The sequence below is a fragment of the Phycodurus eques genome, chromosome 4, assembly GCF_024500275.1.
Source record: "Phycodurus eques isolate BA_2022a chromosome 4, UOR_Pequ_1.1, whole genome shotgun sequence".
Classification (NCBI taxonomy): Eukaryota; Metazoa; Chordata; class Actinopteri; order Syngnathiformes; family Syngnathidae; genus Phycodurus; species Phycodurus eques.
In genome coordinates, this window is record NC_084528.1 from 30,311,570 (window position 1) to 30,334,749 (window position 23,180).

Consider the following 23,180-nt stretch of genomic DNA (forward strand, 5'->3'; position numbering starts at 1 on the left):
ATTCAAGGTGGTATTTCCCAGCAGTACATCATGTAGCAAATTACAAAAAATTTTCACAAGCATTGTTTTGAAAGGAAAAAGTAAGTCTTTTTACACCAGACCCTGCACATTACAACACATCATAATATACATTAACCATAACCAAACAACATAACTGAATGAATTTTAGGGAAAATATTTCTCAAAAGGCCACGTGCTCAGTGTGTGTGCGTGTTTTCTTTTGGGTCTGTTTTTGATGCCGCTACAGAAGGACCAACCGGAAATTGAACTTATTGCGACATACAGTAACTGTAGTGTAGCGACTGTTAAATGTTGCTTTTAAAGTTGACTCTTCAACACAATATTCATTTTTATTTCTATGGGAATAATTGTTTTGAGGTCCAAACAGTTCTGTGGTTTATTAGTGTACCAGAACAGATCATGTTTGACCTTTGAGTATTCCCCTTTTTCATACTTGTAGATGTGTCTAAATGCATGCACGCTACTTGCATTCATGAGTTTACCTGAAGCTGCTCTCAGATAAAACTGGATCTTCCAATTTGTCCCTTGGGTTAAATGTTCTTTTAGTTTCCCCCAGAAATGTTTGTAGTCCATCCATTCGTTTTCCGTATCGCTTATCCTCAGTGGGGTCACGGGCGCACTGGAGCCTATCCCAGCTGACACTGTGCGAGAGGTGGCATACACCCTGAACTGGTCGCCAGCCAATCACAGGGCACATATAAACAAACAACCATTCGCACCTACGGACAATTTAGAGTCTTCAATTAACTTAGCATGCATGTTTTGGGGATGTGAGAGGAAACCGGAGTACTCGGAGTACCACGCAGGCACGGGGAGAACATGCAAGGCGAAGCCGGATTTGAACACGGGTCCTCAGAACTGTGAGGTGGATGTGCTAACCAGTCGTTCACCGTGCCGGCAGTGTTTGTAGTAACACATAATTTATTCAACCATTCTTGAAGTAAGCATTCTTATTTTACTAATGGAGGGCAGCACGGCGAGGTGACAGTCGAAGATTTAGCTGCCTGCGAGTTCAAATCCCAGCCTCCCTGGACCTTTAAGGGTAGAAAGATAAGAAACGTGCAGTTGCCACTGATCCACTGTGAGATTCATGAGCAATGTTCCTCTTCTTTAACATCATTTGCTGTGTTTTAATTATTCATGATGATAAAAAGCTATAAGTGCTGAACATAACGTGAATCCCTGAACTCTCTGTTCGCTCTGCCCCATCTACCTCTTCTGTCCTCTGCCCACCTGAACTCTGAACTCTGACCCACATACATGTAGATGCAAACACACTCAAACGCACACACAATACATGCACACACACGCTCACACTAGACGCAGACTCGCACCAACCACTTTAGTAGCATTGGGGTTTTGTCATCTAATTTATAAATGTCTTATTTGCCTTGGTTCTCTGACCTTGACTATGTTGCACACATCAGCTGACCTTTGATATTTGCACATTCAATTACTACTTTTTATACTGCATATATATACTATAGTTTATTTCGCTTTTGTATTGCTGTTATTATATGTACTGTCTTTTGTAGCACCGTGGGCCCTTGAGCACCGTAATTTCAATCATCTGTATGTGTTACGCATATTGAAGAATTGACAATAAAAGTACCTTGTACCTTGAGAATACGTACTATTTAATTTTTGTTCTTTCTTTAGCTGTGTTGTTCCGATGTGAATTGCTGTGACTTAACAAGTTGAATATGCACTTGGGGGAATGTATCGATCCTTGCGCTATGTTTATCCTCTTCTCTCTTTGCGGTGGGCTGATGTGTGTTTGTGCATATTTATATTCTGTCTAATTATCGTCTCCATGGCAATCGACGTGGAGAGTTGACAGGTCAAGTCAAGGCGAACAAGTTATGGTTGAGGCTTATTTACAATTTAAAAAGGAGTGTTCACTGAGTGATGCCGATGCTGCCTACAGTATTGAAAATGGTTTAACTAAAAAAATATGGTAACGTGCGTCATTCCCAATTTGTTTGACTCCACGTTCTCTCGATTCAAAATGCTTTAAATTACAGCTACAAGACGAAACCGAAAACACGCTGCTAGATCTATTAAGCTAATATGCTGAAAGGGCTCTATCTCAGCTGTTGTTGCCGTTATGAGGTCATGCACTTCCTTACTGGTTGCGTGAGTGGTAGTGTTTATTAGATTATAATGCACATGAAGCTGATCCTATTATACTGTATCGAATCCTTGTTTTCCATGACACAAAGCAACACACAGCGAAGCATGTTTTAAGCCCTTGTGATGTATGAGGGCGAGAGTATTTGAAATTGAACATATACAAGTCCTATAGATGACAGATTTGTTTACGTGGTAATTCCACAGATAGCGATATAAAACAAAAAACAAAAAAAATGCAATGAATTGAGCCCTATATGATTTTACTCCTCCTCCGTCATCCTCGCTCACCCTCAAGATGCTGTATATTGTGTAACATGCAAAGTAAGTGGTTGGTTTGGGTCATGGAAAATTGGGTTTTATTGCAGTTTAATGGGATCCTTTTCATGCTCACAATCTGTTCAAACTTTATACAAAGATGGCAATTCATAGATAATTAAAAAAAAATACCCACCAATAAAACAGAGGTAGGAACCTGTAGAGAAGCAACTGAAAATGTTCCCTGATGTACAATATGACAATTCTTGCATGTATTAATACAAACTACTGGAAAAGAAACAAGCATGACAGAAGAATATCTGGTCTTGGTTTGCCCTCTCGTCTCTCATTACAATTTAAGAACCTTTTCGCGTTTCAGCACTGGCTTTGAATTCAGCTCCCAATCACCTGAATCAATGAGATGTGTCACGCTTAACGCGTAACCGCTTCAAAGCATCATCTGCTACCTCACCTGCTGCCTTGCCATTTGTTTAAAAGTGGCGCACATAGTGATAATGCCATGTGAAATTACATATAAACAATATCACGGGTCTGTTAGTGTGCGTGCGGCTTAGTGTTAAGACAGTGTTGGCAAGACTAGATTAGTTTGTGGGGGATATATAGTAGTTTAGTAGTAAAAATGATTCATCATGCCATGTCATGTCATTAATTTCTTGTTAAATAAATTGAGCTTTACTGTGTAATAAATACTAAGGGCTGTTTCCAATACAGTATTTTGATTAACTTATTTAGTTGTTACTCGATACAAGCAAGTCTCTTTCTTCTAGTAGTGCTGTGCTATATGGACAATATCCCGATATTGGCAATTTTATATCCCAATAACAATATACACTTTCAGAAACGTTGGCGAGTACATCATTCCCTCTCGTGTGATATTGCTTCACTGTTGTTTATTTGGTTGTGTTTAAACATGAACCAATGCAGAATAAACATCAATAAGTTGTTCATAAGCAGTCATTTGGGGGAAAAAAAATACCGCAATGAAGTAATATTTTTGTATTCGACTAATCAAAGCAATAATCGATTCTAAAAATATTTGGTAGCTGCAGCCTTACTTATGTTTGTGTAGCTCTGTGCTATTGTATGGTTGGGCTGTACACAGCTGTTTCCTCTGGTACTGTGTATTATTCTTTGTGTCTGTACTTCTCTTTGGCAGCTGAGAAGGTTCATACCCTAAACAAAGTGGGCTCTGCTCTTTGTTGGCCCACATTTAGTATCGCCAACCCCTTGTCTCCTTTCATCTTCCATTGTTTTGCCGTCTTTGCGAGGCTGTGCCAAAGTGACCTGAATGGAATTTGTGCGCAGGAAAAGTTCTTCTGCCTGGCCCCTGTTTCCAATTGTTCTGGATTACTGAAAAAATGGTTAAGCTTGAGGGTTGCGCACACAAGGTCAGCCGCAACATTTGGACCACCTCCACAATAGAATGATATCCAATTCAAAAGTTGTATGGAATATTCAGACTTCTCCAGCAAAGTGTACTTTTATATAATGCTGCAGTGTCCAGCGCATTATGTACAGTACGTACATTTAAATTCTTGACATCGATACAAAATATGGTGAAAACCACTTCTGAACTTGGAAAGAATTGGATCTGAGAGGGCAAGTGCTATTCGCTCCTACAGGTCTTTACCACATTTTCAGTTATGGGAGAGTGGGAGTGTTTTCAAACTTTTTGGCTTCGGTATATGGAACTTTTCATGTAAACATCCTTAGTTTACTATGTTACAGTTGTTATTGTGGTAAAGCGCTGGGAATTGATTATTGTACATTAAGTTAATTGTAATTCACGATGTCAACTTCTCTGTTTATATTACAAGTAATGCATTAACAATGAAATTCATGATCGTTAGTGGCCCCTCTCTCTGCTGCACATATGGAAACCAGAGGAAACAGCTGTGTAGTCGATGTGTATGTGTGAGTGCAGACAGATGAGGGAAACCAGGCTAACATTTCCAACTCAACGGCTACATCTTTTGCCAAAAATAACACGATTGGTGTGATAATACAAAGACTCTAATGATCAAACAGAGAAGGCAATCAACTGTAGTGGGCAGGTTATTGGGTGTATTGTGACCCTTGCAATGTGCCCCTTCCCTTAAATATAATTACCACAGGAACATTTGAATATTAGACAGTACAATACAGCTTGGCACCAGCATGTGCAAAGAGTCACTGGAATTTTGTTTTGAAATGGACATTTTTAGCTCCTAGGTCCATTTAAAGCCGGTGTAGTCATTTATTTCAAAAGCATGTGACCAGCAATTAACTGGGACAGCGCTTTGACCCAAAAAGGGATGTCTTTTTTTTTTTTTTGTGGCAACTACAGGAATCCATTCAATCATGGGATGTGCATGATGCAAGCGAGGGTAAGACCTTGGCACACCGTGTGGTGTCATTTAAGCTAAACAAAGTAACATGAGCTCAATGGTGAATGTACCCATTGTACACATATATAAATAAAAGCAGAATAACAAAATTCACCACTGTATGAACTAATAGTCCATGTTTTTTTTTTTTTTTTTTTTTTTTACCCCATGGCCTTCTTCTTCTGTCTGAATAAATAAGAGAAAAAATAATTTTTTAAAGTTTTAAAGAAAGCTATAACAATGACCAAACTGCTTCAGTACCCCCCCCTCCCCTTCTAAAAATGTCAATTAAATCATGTTTTGCTTGTCAGCATTGGATGATTGCATTTAGTGATAAAAAATGTTGAAAGGACTCCGACTTGGTTCAACCTTTTTCTCTCGTTCCTGTTCTCTTAGGCCACTATCCAACTTTTAACATTACCTTTAATTTCCAAGTGGTCAGTGGTCTGTAAAGCTCAGTGCACATGCAAGTTTTGTCCTGTGCTCCAGGTGGTTGTCTGTTGAAGCATTGCACCTATCACGACAAGGACACCTTGCATTATTTAATCTAAAAACTAAAAATTTAAAAAAATGAAGTGACACACCTATTGTGTGTTGTGTATAGTATTCTCATGCAGTCTTGGACAAATATATCACATTTGTCCTTATTTCAACATTTATGGGGGGATTATGGCTCATGCTTGAGAATTAACACCAAAGTCCTCCCTTAATATTGCAAAAGTTGAGGTACTAAGCCAGTCATGAGCGAAGAGCTCCAGGTTCCATTGTCCACCTTGTATCGCCACAAAGTAAGGGATCCAACGCCATGGTTATTCCACTGCATCATTGTGTCATCCAATGTGTGCTAATCTTCATTGTAGTAGGCTCAAGGCTCATTACAGATACTTTTTACATGAAAAAAAACAACACACAGGCACAAAAAAAAACACCACGGCACAGGTTTTAATCTTACATTTTATTCCTTATTCCTTTATTAACCTTGACCACCTCTATCTGTAGAACTGTAAAGCAGACCATGCTTAAAATAAGGCCTACTTGCTTCCTCAAATTTGAAATTAATAACTTCAGTAAGTGATTAAGTGAATTTAATGAACCAGGCTATTCTTTAATTAATTCTCTCTATCCTGTTGTTTGTGTGTGTGTGTGTCATGCTTTGTATCTGATCACATGTGATTGATGGATGTGGGTGTAGGTGCAGCTGTCCTGCAAAAAAAATCATTAGTGGATCCTATTGTCAATGATGATGAGCCTCAGAAACTCTTTTAATCTGGACAATTATGCTACCATCATCTTTAATCTTTCTTGTCTATGGGCACCTTTTATGTATTTTTACTCCTTTAAGTTTTCCACACTCATACATATCCAATTAGCCACAGCGTTTCTCCTCTCCAAATGACCACATGCATCTTTCTGTCCAACTCCACTTGGCTAATGGTAATGACAGTTGTGTGTTTGTGAGTGTGTACCACTGCCTCCCTGCAAGTGCAAATGCATTTAGATTTGCCTGCATGATCCCGGGATATGTCGTAACACATAGCTTAAGCAGACAATCAACTATTTCCAGACCTGCAGCCAAATGACAGTTAGCTCATTAAGCTGTAGCAGTGAGTGTTGCTCTAATTTAGCATGAAGCTGGATAAGTCCCCTGTTGCTGTATATGACCTTCACTTTATGGCAATGCATGTTTATAAGGTGGTTATTTTAATTATTGTGACTGACTGTGATGGCCTTGCAGCATTGAATCAATGACAAATAAACTTTTAACAGTAATTAAAGGGCACAATGTGATTTTTGATTGTACATTTTTAACTGAATGTTAATTGTATTGGCTGGCGACCAATTCAGGGTGTACCCCGCCTCTCGCCCGAAGATAGCTGGGATAGGCTCCGGCACGCCCGCGACCCTAGTGAGGATAAGCGGAACGGAAGATGAATGAATGAATGAATGTTAAAAGGAGCTACATTTTTTAACATCTATTTTTTTTTTTTTTTTTTAGTAACGTTGCCGTCGTATCAACTCAAAGCAAAGTCAAATTTCTTTGTGTTGACTGACAACAAAAGATGAATGGGACACGAGATCAACAAATTTGCTTCTATTTACAGATTTTCACATCTACATGTGATACACAGTTTACAAGATAGCATTATTTGTAACAATGCATCTTGCACATCCTTGAAGGCACCGTTAATGCTGTAAGGTACATACATGTTTTGGAGCAACATACTGTCTGCTGCCATGCAAGCAACATCTTTTTCAGTGACATCCCTGCTTATTTCAGCAAGACGATGCCAAACCACATTTGTACGTGTTACAACAGCGTGGCTTCGTAGTAAAAGAGTGCGAGTCCAGTCCAGTCCAGTCCAGTCCAGACCTGTCTCCCATTAAAAATGTGTGCAGGCGCATTTATGCAGGTGCATTATCAATCACAAAATACGCCAACGGAGACCCCAGACTGTTGAGCAACGGAAGTTGTACATTAAGCAAGAATGGGAAAGAATTTCACGTCCAAAGCTTCAATAATTAGTGTGCTCAGTTCCCAACGCTTATTGAGTGTTTACTAAAAGGTATTGTAACACAGTGGTAAACATGCCCCTGTCCAAGCTTTTATGGAATGTATTGCAGGCATCAAATTCAGAATGAGTGAATATTTGCAAAAATAAGTTCATCAGTTTCAAATATCTCATCTTTGTCGTGTATTCAACTGAATATTGGTTGAAAAGTATTTGCAAATTATTTTTTTCTGTTTTTATTTACATTTTACACAACATCCCAACTTCATTGGAATTAGGCTTTTTATTTTGTGTACTGTCATTGGCATTGGTGCTTATTTGTGATTATTTTCCAAGCTTTCACCGAAGCCTCTTTCAGTTGTTGGTTGGGGCGACTCCTTCCAGTCTCTTCTTTAGCACGTAAAATAAACATTCTTTAGAGTTTTAAGTCTCGATATTGATTTGGCCGGTCTAAAACATTCCACTTCTTTCCACTGATTAACTTCTTATTTGTTTTGGGTCATTATTTCACAGCATGATGAAGGATCAACCCAATCAATCTGGGTGTATCTTTCCTTTAATTGAAGACAAAATATTGATGTAGACTTTTGAGTTTTTTTTCTGCCATTGTGTGTTGCATCAGAAGATTAATGAGCTGAGTTTCACAGATGAGCTGAGTTTGAGATTGTGAGCAGATCATTTGTTTGTCGAAGCTTCAGCTTTTCCTTCACTTTAGTAAAGGGTTTTCCTCTCATCATTGATCCCCCCAATTTACTTTCAGCTTCACCGTTATTTATTTTTCCACCTTTTGACAGCTCTCTGGCTTACATGCTTCTTACACATTGAACTAAATAAATAGATTGCCACTCAGCGATATTTATTGTTTGAATCATCGTTGTATTGAAACACACCTGGGCAGCAAAACACACCTGTGAGTCATATGTTCCAATAATTTTGCTAATATGAAAAATGGACATATTAAAATGTCTGTATAGATTCTCAGTCATCCAGGTTATGGTAATTCACAACAGTTGAATCAAGGCAACTGATGTTTGTTGAAGACATTTTATCTTTGATCCAAAAGGATTTTTCATTTCTACATTTTAGGTTTGGAGTCTCCCTATTTGGCAGAAATGGCACGTTATTGTTGTTGTAGTTGTTGAGCTTGATCACTAAATGAGTTTAAAGAAGACCTGATTATTTGCTAGTTTATTTTTCTTCCTAATGCATGAAATTGTGATAAATGAAAGCTTCTCTTGTTCAAAAGTCAATCCCTGTTGCAGACCTACTGTAACTCTAAATTAAGGTGCTATAAAATCCAATTAATGATCAACATGATTCCCCAGGGGGAAGTTCTACTCACATTAAAGAAGGTCCTCTTGTGTATTGCATGCTATTCACCACAATGAGGTTGACATACGTGTATTTACCGTGACCGTTTATTATGCATGCAGTAGTGAAATTTAAGTTGCATCTCATCTCAGCAGTACAGTTCAGTTTTGTTTTCCGCAGTACAGTTTAAAGCGCTTCACCTTGATCTGGCATGTGTTTCCACCGCAGGCTATGTAGGCGTCTTCATAGCAGGAAGACAGCATGCTGCTTGCCAATGAGTTAATCAAAGATGACGTGACGTGCTACAAGGCGAATATTATCCATATACTCCACAAGGGGTGCACGCTCATAATTCCTATTTATGTAGAATTTTTTTTAACACCGTTTTCTTATGCTGTTTGTACAGTCCCTTGTAACATGAAAGTCGTAATTCTCTGTCAGCCAATCAGTGGACGGCAGCGTGTGGATTGATGCACGGTTGACCGCAGTATACTGCTACCAGTACCCTAACGCTAGGATCATTTCCAATAAAAACACCAAAAGAATCAGATACAATACTGCACTCAATCCTACTGAATCATGCTGCCAGGTGGAAAAGGGTCTTTTGTTGACGTATCCGATGTTTCCTTGTTTTTGTGTCTGTTTAGAGGGAGTGTGTGAAATCTGGCTGACCAGTGAGGACACAGGAGCTTATGGTCGAGACATTGGGACTGACCTGCCCACGCTACTGTGGAGGCTGGTGGCGGAAATTCCGGAAGGGGCCATGCTCAGGCTCGGTATGACCAACCCACCCTATATCCTGGAACACCTTGAGGTATGGAAAGCTAAAAAAAAATGTTTATCAAAATCATCAGTGCTCATTTATGGCAAGGATACCAGGACATATCGTACAAACTAGATGGAATGTGTTTAAGGAAATGTATTATTGACAATAGAGCATTTCTTTCCTATTTATTTATTTTTTCTTTTTGCCTTATCCCTGTGGAATATTGTGTTGTCCCTTTTAGTGGACAAATATTGCTTTGTCTAGATTTAATAAACTAAATGCCTTTTTGTTTTGCTTAGAAAGCAGTATAGCTGCAAACCTCCATTCATTAGTGCAGTTCATTCTCCTCTCTCACTAATGAGTCAATTAAGGACCATTGTGTCCTCTTTAGTAGTCTCATTTTATCAGTCATTATTGCCTTGCCTAATGGAACAATGGACATTGTTATACTCTCTTTCTCTCGCCGTTCAGTCTGCTCTTCGCCATGTGTCTTGTCAGTCTGACTTACTATCACTAAAATCTGCCAATTTTCACTTTGTCCGTTTATCTGGATTTTTTTTCTACATCTATTGTCTCTGTCAGTGGTAACAGCACAGCATGTCACAATTTTCAATAGGCAATAGCCTTACTAACCTCTGCTTTCAGGCAACATGTTTGTTTTGGGGGGCAGGAGTAATCAGAAACCACAACACCAAAATATTGAATGGAGTGTGTGAGATTAGCTTGACGAGTGACTCTTATTTGTTGGAATTCTTTCGATGAATCAAGAAAAGATAATTACCATAAACCAGTAATTCATGCTGTGGCCAAACAATGTCGCCATTATTTTATATGAAGTTAATTCAGTTGAATGTGAATACAGAAGAATATGTAAACCCAACAAAGCATCGTATTGTTTACTGTTTTCCGTGTTTTTTTTTTTTAAAAACCTTTTAGAATGGGATAAAGTTGAAAAACAGTAAATGCGATTCTGTAGTGTCGAGTGAGTAATAATAATATAGCAAATATGTAGATGTTTTAGACTCAGTGATTCGTAGATCCTGTAATTATTGCAAATGTACAACCCCAATTTCAATGAAGTTGGACGTTGTGTTAAACATAAATAAAAACAGAATACAATGATTTGCAAATGACAAACATGACCCTGTCCCAGCTTTTTTGGAACGTGTTGCAGCCATAAAATTCTAAGTTAATGATTATTTGCTAAAAACAATAAAGTTGATCAGTTTGAACATTAAATATCTTGTCTTTGTAGTGTATTCAATTAAATATAGGTTGAACATGATTTGCAAATAATTGTATTTTGTTTTTATTTATGTTTAACACAACACCCCAACTTCATTGGAATTGGGGTTGTATATAGTTGGGCACTTATTGTTCCGTATGTTGAGCAGATGATCAGCTGTGAACTTCCACCACTGCCAATCACGAACAGGAACTTTCTCTGTGCCCTGCTTACTCTGATGTCAACTCCATAAGGAGCCTCGGACTGTTCCCGGAATCTTCCATAATGTTTCAGTTTGTCGTCGAGCTGGCCAGCTATCAGCTCCCTAACGTGGCGCTCCTCGTATACGCAACAATAACCCATGGCAGTAATTAAAATGTAAAGTGTTTTGGCAAATCTTTTTCTGACAGAATAAGTGAGGAAGCAATCTTGTCGTTGTGGGTTTTTATTCCAAGAAAGAAAAGTCATTGCAAAGACTGAAAAAGGTACAAGTCTTACGAGTTGACACCCCTTTCTGAAGCCCAGGCTAAAATCTCCCTTGTTATATCGAAGTGAGAGAGACAGAGAAAGAAAACAAAACAATTATCTACAGTATGACGCACATAGCGCTAATAGTCATAACATAACAACATAGCAATAAAGCATGTGAAGGTTGTCTAAAACTAATAGAAGTAATATTTGATATATATATATTAAACATATATTTTCCAACACATAAGCGTCCATTACAAGCACTATATACATGTATATTATTATATAGTAGCAGTCGTAATCATATAATTACACTATGTAAAGAAGTACTTCTTCGGCCTGTTTCTTTCATCTTTATGTACACCACGGTCCTGTCATTCACATATTTTAAAAAAGTTTCCTTTTTTAAGATATCAGGAAATTTGTCTTCAACTGAAGCATCACAAATCTCTTAAAAATGACATAAATTCTAACTACTATAGTAAGATATATAATGGTAATATGATGATGATTATAATCAAATGTATTATAACCCTGATCCCAGCTGACTGGGTGAGAGGTGTGGGGTACACCATGGTCACCTGTATTATTACTAATTAATTCAAATAAGATGTTCCTCGTAATAATTATATATCATTATTAATGATCATCGTTTCCAGTATTCCTAGAAATATTTTAATTTGAAAATGAATGAAGCTTATTCTTGTCCTCGTCGCGTTCTTTCCACTCTTGTGTTCTATTTAGCTTATAAAGACCATGATCACATTTGCCTTAAAAGATGATTTGAATTTCTATGAACACATTTACTTTTTCGGAGGGGAGTGGGTAACCTACAATTATGTGATTGCTAGTCATTTCCAAAAAGCAGCTGCGCTTATCTTTTTAAGATTACGATCAATCTCTGAGGAAATTCATTTGGAAATGTTGAAGACAAAATTAAAAAGGGAGAAAGAGATGACATGGAGGACTCAAACAGGGACTTCTAACCTAGAAAAGAAAAAAGGAGACACACTTCTAAAGTTCACAACACACATTATATGCATTTGAATCAAACAATTAAGGCTGATTGGCTAACATAAACTGAAATGAGGACAGAACTGGGGGAAAAAATTGGGATGAAGGCCCGGGGATAGATTTGAGGGCTAAAGAAGAGTGAGAACAGAGCTGTGGGATGTAGCAGTGGAGGTTGTAATTAACCAGGGGTTAATGGAGGTGGCTAATTGTCCCCCACATGTATAGGTAGGGTTTCTGCTTGGCTACATTACAATTAAAAACCACCCTCCTAATGGTAGGGAATAACAATTAACCGATAATTAGAAATATGCTTGGATGACACACTAGCTTCATCTGTATGTGTGTGTGTATCTTAATAATTATTTCATATGCTGCCAACCCGTTTATTGTTAATGTCCATGCATCACATTGAATGATATCTTTTTTTCCTTTTAATTCCTCAGTCAATTAACCTACATAAGAAAAGATAAGAGTCCTCTTCTTCAACTTATCTTTGCCCTTTGTTGCTCTTGTCCCCCATTTACCCTTTCCCCGCTCAACTTACGCCCACACTTCTTGATTTGTTTCCCACCCACTTCCCCAACACCCTTTCTTGACCCACTTCAAAACTCTACGACGACGACAACAACCTGTAGGCCAATATGTATGAAACAAAAAAAGGAAAAGAAAAATAATACTAATAAAAAAATAAAACAATTTCATCTTTTTGCAACCTACGTTGTTTTCCAGTTTCTCTGTGATTTGTGATTTCTTTTGCATTCTAAAAGAATGATACCATTCGTGGTTTAAGGCATGCATCCGACTTGGAGTACAAATGGGCACGTTTCCACACCAAAACCTTCGGCATGTTGTGTCCTAAATAAGGCTTGTTGCACGAACTGATGAAACCTGCTCGGCTGAGAGGCCAAACGTCTTCTCAGTCAACCAGAACAGTCCGTTTGTGTTCGATCCAATGACCTGAGAATGAAAGGACCTGGATAAATGAGATTATTCTCAGGCATCTTTCACTGTGATTATTCCTGCTCTTTCTCCCTCCTTTGCAATATAGAGCAGAACCTCTGCATTCCAACGCCCTTAAGTCATAAGGTTTGGAAACTGAGGAATAACGTTTCATCATATGACATTGCATATGCCTGTCCAGGCTCCTTTTGTGCAATATGGCGAACTCGCCAGTAATAATAAAAAGAATGGTATGTATACCGCAAAGTGAGCTATTTTGTCATCTTTATGCATCTTTTTGTAATATTGCATCCTCGCTCCCCCTTAACTTACAACTGAATGGCCGTTAAGAGTGATAAAATGTTAATTCAAACATTGCATGCGCAGTTAATAAAAGTATCTCCTTTCCTACCAATACATTTGTACTTTTTTTCCGAAATGTAATACATTTTGTCCAATCCCTTCTCCACAGCTCTGAGCATGACACTGGTAATCACAGCAATAAGAAGAGCTTTATGATGAAGGCCAAAAGTCGATCTAGCCGTCATGTTTAGTGAAGACCAGAGTACACCCGACTGACCCCCGTTTCATTTTAAAAACAGTGACGTTCATACTGTCCAAATGCATCATAGTAAATGGCTGTGATTGCAACTGAAAATGCTAAGTAACCTCTTCACTTCCCCCTGCAAGTTCAGCCCTCCAAGCGCACCCACAGACATTTTTCTGTGCCTGGTCTCCCTCTGACAACCAAGAACATGCAATTTCCTCATGTGCTGCCTTTTTTCCCTCTCTTTTCTTTCCGTCAGACAACCTCAGTACCATTTGCTGATTGGAGCAGTTACAGGCTGAGTCGCCTCTCATGGTCCTCTGCTCTCCGACATTTTAGTTGATTGCATTGAGCAATCACTATTTCCTTTTAGAGTAGTTTTAAATAAAATGCCACATTTTGCTCCTCACTTTTCTGCCATTTTTACGCTTTCATATTTTTAGCCATTCATCCCGCTGTCCATTGATCCACCTGCTAATCAGTTGCTAAATGGCTTTCAAAGGTGCACCGGTTTATCCTTTGATCGTGTACCTGCGCGACTGCTTTTGCGAGCCTGCGTGTGATTGAATTGAGCATGCTAGCGGCAAATGAGGTGTGAAAGTAGCCTAGTACGTAGCAATCAGCCAGGCTGAGATGAATGAAATTGCTCTTGTCCATTAACCATCCTCCTCAAAGCTCCTCGGAGTTTGACCAGAGAGCCATTAGATATGCTGCTCACACATTCCACACTGAGCGATGTGCAATGGTGGGCTTATGCCGTTCCTGGGCAAGCTCAGAGGGGTTTACTTTACATTTTGTTAAGCTTTATTTAACAAAACTCGAGCAGTTCCAAGACGTCTACTGCTTTACAACATTCAGTCAAATGAATACTAATGCAATGTTTTAACATATTTCTCTTATGAATGCTTAGTTCCAAACTGTGAGTTGATATAACAAAACAGTGTGTAATAATAATAAGGTCCTACATACAAGCATAACAATTTGCAACCTAATGTGACCCAGAGAAAGGGTCTTAACACAGTAATTTGCATTCTGGTGTGCAATTATAATGTCAAGTGTGCCATCTGAAAGTTGGTTTGACAATACCAATAATACATTTTCTTCAAATCTTATACGAGACGGACATATCGGATTAAAGGTTTTTCTTTTTATGTTTTATCAGTGGGCCGGTTCTCAACAAAATTGTATTTATTGTAGGAACACTGCCCAAAAAGTATTCAGTCCATCAAAAATTATAGACATGAAGTTGCACCCAAATAAACTGACTTCCTGACATGAATACAAATCTAAGAAATAAATCAATGGAATGTGTTGTGTTAATATCCGCTATTAAGAGAGAGAATATATTTTAAGAAATAACTGCTTTGACTTTTTTTGACTTGTTTAACTAGACAAATGTTTCCCAAAACATTTTGAGCTCAACTATGATTCTTCTCTGTGACCTAAATATATAAAAACATAGCATGTGTTTGGGACTTACATACATTATCCACATCAATTAATTATGAAGGCATTTTTCACTTCATTCAGTCAAAAAGCCAAGAGTAATTCAATATCACCAGACCCATTTTGGCTCAACATTTACATTAATTACATCCCACCAGATACTGCTCTATTGTTGTTAAATCTTTTAAGACTTTCCCAATAACAGCTAAAAAAAGATATTTGGCCATCCCACTGTGACATCCCAGATTACTTGAAGTAACTCTTACAATGATGAAATTGCATCCTGAAAATTGTTTATACCAATGTAGTAATAGTCACATACGATACATGTATGTGTACAAATACAGTGTAACTACTCACGCTAGTCTCTCACCTTCACACTGAGCCATGCACACGAGCAAACTACACTGAGACTCCACCTCTTCAAGACCATTTTCATTTTAATGAAGCCTTTGGGGGCCTCGTCACATTAGCGGCTTAATGTAGCATTGTGTGAGGGACCCCACACCAAATGAAGCCCCACACTAAAACTGCTCTCATCTGCCTGTAAATGATGACCCCTGCCTTCCTGCATAGTCAGTCGTTCATTTTCCGTTTTAAAGTTTTCTAGAGACCGTGCTTGGGCGACAATTTTCAATTTGTTTCAATATGATTCGCGACGATTACGAGCAAAACAACGCCCTAAGAATGCATTCGGTGAATTCAGACTTTAGCAGCGTGCCTTTGGTCGACCGTTTTAAGAAGCCGCAGAAGATCTTGCTAATGTACAGCTGTTTCCTGTCTATATTTTGCTCCACTTCACTCAACACTGTAGATGAAGTCACAGGCGTGCCTCATGCTTCTGAGCAGTTCGGCGCAGACACCTTTCTTCTCCGTCTCGAAAATGTTTTAATTGGCCCAATTTAGTTAAATTTTTTTCTCTCCACTTGGCTGCAGCTAGTTTCTGCTGTCCTGCTGAGAGTGTGGCTAAACTCATTACTTTTATCTCATTACACTTGGACTTGAGCAAGAAAAAAAAGGGAAACAAATATGCTCCCTTATGAAGTAACCTTCAATCTACCAAATCTCTCGGATCAATCTGGTATCACAGTTCTGCGTAAATCTAGAAAAATAATTGCAGACATTCAGTTTGCCTTTGTCAAAACTGCTCTGTGGGAGAGGGACTTAGACGAGGTGCAACATTAATAGTGGTCTTATATTTATATAATTTTAAGATGTATAAAGCCAAGTCAAGTAAATGTCAACCGACAAAAGTGCAAAACTCTCAAAAATAAGCACAGATTCAAAATCAGTGTGAGCCCTGAGCCTGACAGGTCACAGTTCAGATATAAAAAAATACAAATAATAACAGAAATTTGAGGTGATTATATAACAATTTTATAGCAGTTTAATTGATAAATATAACTCAGACTGTGTCGTCTGCGTTTTGTGTCGTGACGTAACAGGAGCCACTCCCTCCGTTAGTTCGGCGTTAGCACATATAGACGTCCTTCTTTGGCTTATTGCCCCGTAGTTTGCTATTTCACTATGTTTTATTGTGTGACAGTTGGTTGTAGTAGTGGTGCGGGCACTATACATTTACAGTTTGACATCACACATTTTTGAATTGCTTTTGGAACTCTTCTGCAATTCGATTCAGATGCACCCAAGGTCCAGTTTAAGAAAGTCTATAATGTGAAACTGTGCTTTACAACTAATTTATTTTGGATTTTTTGTTGTTTCTTCAGCTGTTCGTTTTGAGTAAAAATAAGGTAAACTCAAATTTAATCCAAGTAAATTCATGACCTCATGTCAGCGGCTGTAATTCACTTCATAAGTGATATCATATATTGAATCGTTTCCAGTTAAAACATCTTACAGTTTGAACTTCAGAAAACAAAGTCTTCTGTAGATTCATTAGGGGGGGGAAAAAAAGGCAACCAACTTAATTAAACCTTTTGTTTACTTGTTTGGCGTAACATAGTCGGCTCAGTCACTATGTAGAGGTGCCATTGACATTCCAATACTACAAATACTTTGTTGTTACAATCCATGTATTGTAACTACGCTGTGTGAGGTGCTGCATTCTGGTGTTAGCCTCCAGCGAAAATCAAGAGCAATCCTTGAGATGTATAATATCCATGCGGCTCGCTTTCTCTTGGCTGCTGCTGAATGCAGTTCCCACCAACTGGGATTTGACTTAATATCCTGGGAACAGATTGTCGAATACATTTCCCATCACGCTCCCCTGGGTGTACCCGCTTAATACAACTTGTGGGTTTGTGGATGTGTCTATGCTTCACATATATATGAAGTGTGCCAGTGAAGTTCCACGGCTGGTGTCACACACACAAAAAATAAATAAATAAATAATATTATATGTTTCATACCCCAACTTCAAACTACGGGTTTTCCCCTTCAGTATGGGCCAAACGAACAACCAGCCTGTCTAAAAAGAGATCCTGCGGCGTTTGCTTCACGAGAAGGAGCAAGAGTTGACCTGAACCATACTCCCAAATTCGTTCCAAAATGGGTTAAGGATAACAAAGTCAATGTTTTGGAGTGGCCATCGCAAGCCCCTGATCTCAATCAGATTGAAAATGTATGGGCAGACCTGAAAAGGCATGCGCGAAAAAGGTGGCCTATAAACTTGGCTCAGGTACACAAGTTCTCTCAGCAGGAATGACCAAAAATTCCTCAAAACTATTGTACGAAGCTTGTGGAAGGATGTTTAAAACATTTGACCTAAGTCATACAGTTTAAAGCCAATGGTACCAATAATCAGGAAATGTATTTAAACTTCTGACTTTGAAGAAAGTAATGAAAAATTGTAAAAAAAAAAAAAAAGAATATATTATCTTGTTATTCTGACACTTAGCAAATACCTACAGTGATGCATTAAATTGATTTAAATGAATACATTTACAGTATGTCCGGAAGGCTAACTTGCCAAGCACAGATCGATCCAGTTGAATCGTAGGAATATAAATCGATGTGTGTGTGTCTGTGTGTGCATATATATATATATATATATATATATATATATATTGACATTTTTTACAAACTTTACATCTGTGCTATTCTTCGAAAATTTAGATATGACAGATTTGATAGCTAATACCAGAAAATCTGCCTATAAAACGTCTATAAATGAAGATTTCAAATACAGGTTTAATGTCAAAACCAGCATAATTACCTATTTCTGAGCTGCCCACCATAAAAATAATAATAACCAAAAAATCAATCCACATGGTTTTGCAAAGGATGAAGCATTGTAATAATCGAATGTGCTGTTGGTCTGACAATAACTTGGCAGCTTCAGTCATGTGTTTTTGTTTTTGAAAATTCAAGTTAACTGTACTATTTCATTTGTAATGCAGCCCAGGGAACACAAATAGGAAGACCATGTCTGAGGGAGCAACAGTGAAAACTCCCAAATAGATATTTGCTAAGAAAACAAAAGACCTACAGCACCCTACGTTTCTTTTTTGAAATAAAGGAGAGACATATGAAAGTTAGTGTGTGATTCTTCTGAGATCTTTCATCCAAGTCTACCCCGCCACCCCGCCCCCCCCCCCACACACACACACATATTTTCCTTTCAATGCTATCTGATTTTCAGGGGCTAGATATCAGATCCTTTGAGTTAAGCCAGTTAAGATAGAACCTTTCTGATTTGTGTGTCTATCTGAGCTGATATAGTGAAGATGAAAGGATTTTGTGACTTGCTTGCGTGAATGAGAGCGATAGGCTTCACGGGGGAGGGAGAGAAGGAAAAAAGTGACACAATGTTATACCGATGTTCAATTGATAAACAGAACAAATCCACAAAAATGCACTTGCACCTCGTTTAACGGAAAAAGCACATCAGCCCACCAGGTGACGTTCGAATGTGCCGTCGTTATCGCAACATCGTCGTCTCCGTGGACTCGCCAAAGTGTCAGCGAGCAAAAAGGCCTGCGATCTGCGGGGATCGCTAACGATAGAGATTCCTATCAGGGTTGTGGATAATGATGGGAGGATGGGATGCACTATGTCAGACGCGCAATAAATGGCTCGTGAATGAAAAGTCCTCCCCTTACAGATGAATCCCCCAGTTGCCTTCAGCAATGCCCTGCTTCTCAAACTATCACGTTTAGACCTCATTCACCCCAGTACACATATGCACATACACCCGCGTCATCCGGGAGTCATCCTTTATAGGGAATCTACACTGCAACATATTGCTCTCCCTAATAATGGATGTCGCTTGCATACAAAAACACCACCACGGTACACACGGCCCCGCAGAAACAAGTTTACACACATGGATCCACCAGTTCCTTACCCTGGAATCCATTGCTGACCTACAAACAGATGACTATATCCTTGTCAAAGTAATTGACAGCTCACTAAGCTCAGTTCAGAAGTGCTAAAGGAGACAGACAATATGGCTTCATACCAGTGTGCCGACTGTGACCTATACAAAATAATTAAACTCACATTGGGCATAACAATATTGGACCTGCAATGGTTTCTTTGACTTGAATTTTTTTTCTTGGGTAGTTTGGTTGTTGTTGATGATACATATTACAAAAAAAAAAAAAAAAGCAAGTATTAGGTGCACAAATTTGAATGTATGTTTGCTCTTCTGAAATCGACCCAGTGATATTGTTATTACACTTGGTCAAAAACCCATATTTAGATTTGTACACAAGCCAGTGTGGAGAAATAATATAAAAGCAATTTTAGTATGTCACACCAATTCATTACTGACTTAATCCACCAAAATATACATTTAGTGGAAAATGGACTTTTCTCGTGGCTGAGCCTCTTTGTTAGAATTCAGTAAACATTACAGGACTTCTTTGAGGAAAGCCATTGCATTTTATGATCGTGGTATTTTGCTAGAATTAAATTCATTATAAATAAATATGAGACTCGCTGACAAATGTATTGCAGGAGATTAAAATACATTTCATGAATTTCTTTTTATATGGCTGCATATTCAATATATATATTTTTTGCTGATCAATTGATATTTTTGGACTGGTTGACCAAATTAAGCGAAGACTGTTTGCATGAAAACTTGGCCATTTTATTAGTACAAATTAAAAGTGATGTTGAGTTTCTATGTAGATGGTCAGTCGGTCTTGTGACATTGTAAAACTTAGTTCTGACCAAAAAACAAAACATCCAATCATCACGTACAAAGAGTAATTTTGGATGACTTTGAAGACAATATGTCAGTGCTCGACACAGCGTTAGAACAAATGTTATTTTATGTTGCTTGAATTGTTTTTCTTTCACCTGCTTACCCGCTCACACACACACACACACACACACACACACACACACAGACGCGCGCTCACAAACTTGATTTCTGTCACCAATCAAGCTCCTTTTTTTCCCCAACCAAATTAATTCTTCCTAATTTGGAGCCTGCAGTGGTCAACCCCCTGCGGTGCGCTGTGACTGAGCTCTGTATGTGCGTGTACATGCACACACGTGCGTTTGTCTGTGCATGTAGAAGGAACGCTCTTCAATAGATCTTAATGAGAGGACGGACTGCAATCAGCACATTCTTGTAGGAAATCATTAAATCATTTCTTTCTCCCCTCTACTTTTCTCTCTCGCCCCTTCTTGTGGTGATTAGCATGCTAATGATACCACCCTGATTATGTCCGTCAGACAAATTTGACATCTGTGCTCGAGCCTGCTTTTTAGTTATGGAAATGATAGTGCAAAAAAAAAAAAAAGGTAATGGCCCTGCAAACTATCCTAATTAATATGGCATATTAAAATGCATGTCAGTTTAAATGGATAGTTACTACAAAAAAAAAACAAAAAAAAAATGTCTGCTATTAAAATAGTGAAACTATCAGAATTAATGGGACACATCAGAAAACCAAAACTCTTTTGTTTTTCAGTTACTTTAAAATTCACAAGTTGTTGTTTTTTTATTGACAATCCTAAATCTTTTGATTGTTCAAGCAACTGGACAATTTATAGAAAATTATCTTTATTTCATTTATATCAAGTAGAAATATGTTCTGCCAGGGTGTTATTAGGAGTTGAAAAACAGTAATGTGGGACTTGCAGCTTTTTGAAGTTTTTAAACATTTATTTCATTCTAAGCCTGCAGCTATTTTCACTTTGACGGGTTTAAAGGACTATGAGGCTTAGTAACACATGTATGCCTTCATAGAATAGCCAGCATTTAAAAAAGAAAATGTTTTTTATGTTTTGTGGGTTTGTGTGGATAAATGGAAAACAAAGCATGCTTTTCGCCACGATAATTAAGTAAACACGAACATATTTGTAAGTCTCTCAAGTTGCCTTTAGATCTCTCTTTAATTTTTCATCTTTACTAAATCCCTTCCAACATTGAACAAATGATGCCATTCATTCCTTGTGTGTCCTGTCCCTCTTCAGGAGATGGCCAAGATACTGAATCATCCGCATGTCTACGCCTTCCTTCACGTTCCAGTGCAGTCGGCCTCGGACAGCGTGCTCATGGACATGAAGAGAGAGTATTGCATTGATGACTTCAGAAGAGTGGTTGACTTCTTGAAAGAGCGGTGAGCCAAGCTGTTGGCCTTTTTGTGGACTTGTGGTTTTGAAGGCAGTCGTGACCTTAGTGATGTTTTCATCTTCCATCAGGGCTGTTATTTGGTCAAACTTTTAAGATGAATTTTTAAATCCTGAAGACCAGAGTTTCCGGCTTCACTCGAATGCATCTTGAAGTGTTCTAGTAGTTTGTGTCGGCAAACTTTGTGCATTTAGCACCTAATTTAAAAAGACGGCAGCTCATTACACAGTCACCTCCAGGCTTGCAGGTGCAGCATGGGAGTAACGCATACATCATAGACACAACTCAGGAGTTTAACTGCATCAAAACAAAACACCATAAAACTTGAAAAACTTGAATATATTCAGAATGTGCCGATAGTGCCTCATCTGGCAACCCAATATTTGCACATTCTGAATGTCTTACCACTCTTAACAGGATCGCGCATACTAAACGCCACCTTATCTTCTAACTACACTCTGCTCTTTTATTCACACGTTTGCTCAGATTTATTGTTTTTATGCCTGGAGTTAAGTTTATTCTGTTTATCTTGCCCTTTGATGATGCTGTTCTGAGCAGTGTGAAAGAAACAAATTTCACTGCTGCGTAACCACTGTTTTCGCTCTGCATGTGGCCATGCAACTCTTGAATCCTAATTTAGTTTTGAAGCTGCACAATGTGAGCACTGACAACAATTTCCCCCCCCAAACTTTCCTTCCCAATGTATAAACATTACTGTAAAACTAGATTTCCATCTTGTGACATTGTGCAGACCATAAAATATAATGCACAGTGTATGTAAAAACAATCAGACTGTGATTGATTGTTGCTCTGCACAAATATCAATAAGATAATACAGTATGAAGAGAATCATCTGAAAATGGGCTTCGGCCTCATATCTGGCTCAAATCTCTGCATATTACAGAGTGATTTTGGAGTAAGATGTGTATATTATATGCAAGGATGTTATTGCTGTTGCCAGATGATAACCTCTTATCCTTAAGAAAAGCTTTTCCCCTGGAATTAAATGGCAAGCACACATGTTTTCAGATAAGCAGTCTATGATGTATTTGTCGGTCAAAACACCATTTAGTTGACAAATACGACATTGCCGTTCTGCCCGTTTATTCTGCTGCTGCAGATTAAATGGGTTAAGGCAGTTATAGTTTACCCGAAGCAGGTGAAATCCATTTATTATACAATTCAGTAAATATATTTATGGACACTATGTATGTAACTTTTATCTAGGTCAACAATCTGCTTAAACACAAGCCGGAAGGTACAACAAAAAGCACATAATGAGACATTGACATCTCGCATCACTATATTCAAAGTATACCGTTTGTGTTCAATTTATTTGCGGTGTTCACTCATATTTTCATGTCTCACACCATTTTCTACTCGATTATTTTGTTTTCCTGCTCTACTATCGCTTATGTTGTAAAGAACTCTTCTTGCATATCGAGTCAATATCATGCCCATTGTTGGGCATCCTTCCATTTCACCATACAGTACGGTTCGGTCTGGTATACATTTTTGACCTTTACATTATAAAGTCTACCAAAATATTTTAACATGTATCACCCCACTTTTCAGAACTTTTTTGGAGGTACCGGTACGGTTGGC

General features: G+C 38.3%; 1 protein-coding gene across 1 annotated transcript in view; it reads left to right on the forward strand.

The window, feature by feature from the left end:
* cdkal1 (CDK5 regulatory subunit associated protein 1-like 1) overlaps positions 1–23,180 on the forward strand; it is a 212,621-nt gene that overhangs the window by 112,751 nt on the left and 76,690 nt on the right. Inside the window, 2 exon segments of the mRNA XM_061675218.1 lie at positions 9,265–9,431; positions 21,419–21,564. Coding sequence (XP_061531202.1) covers positions 9,265–9,431; positions 21,419–21,564 — 313 coding nt within the window.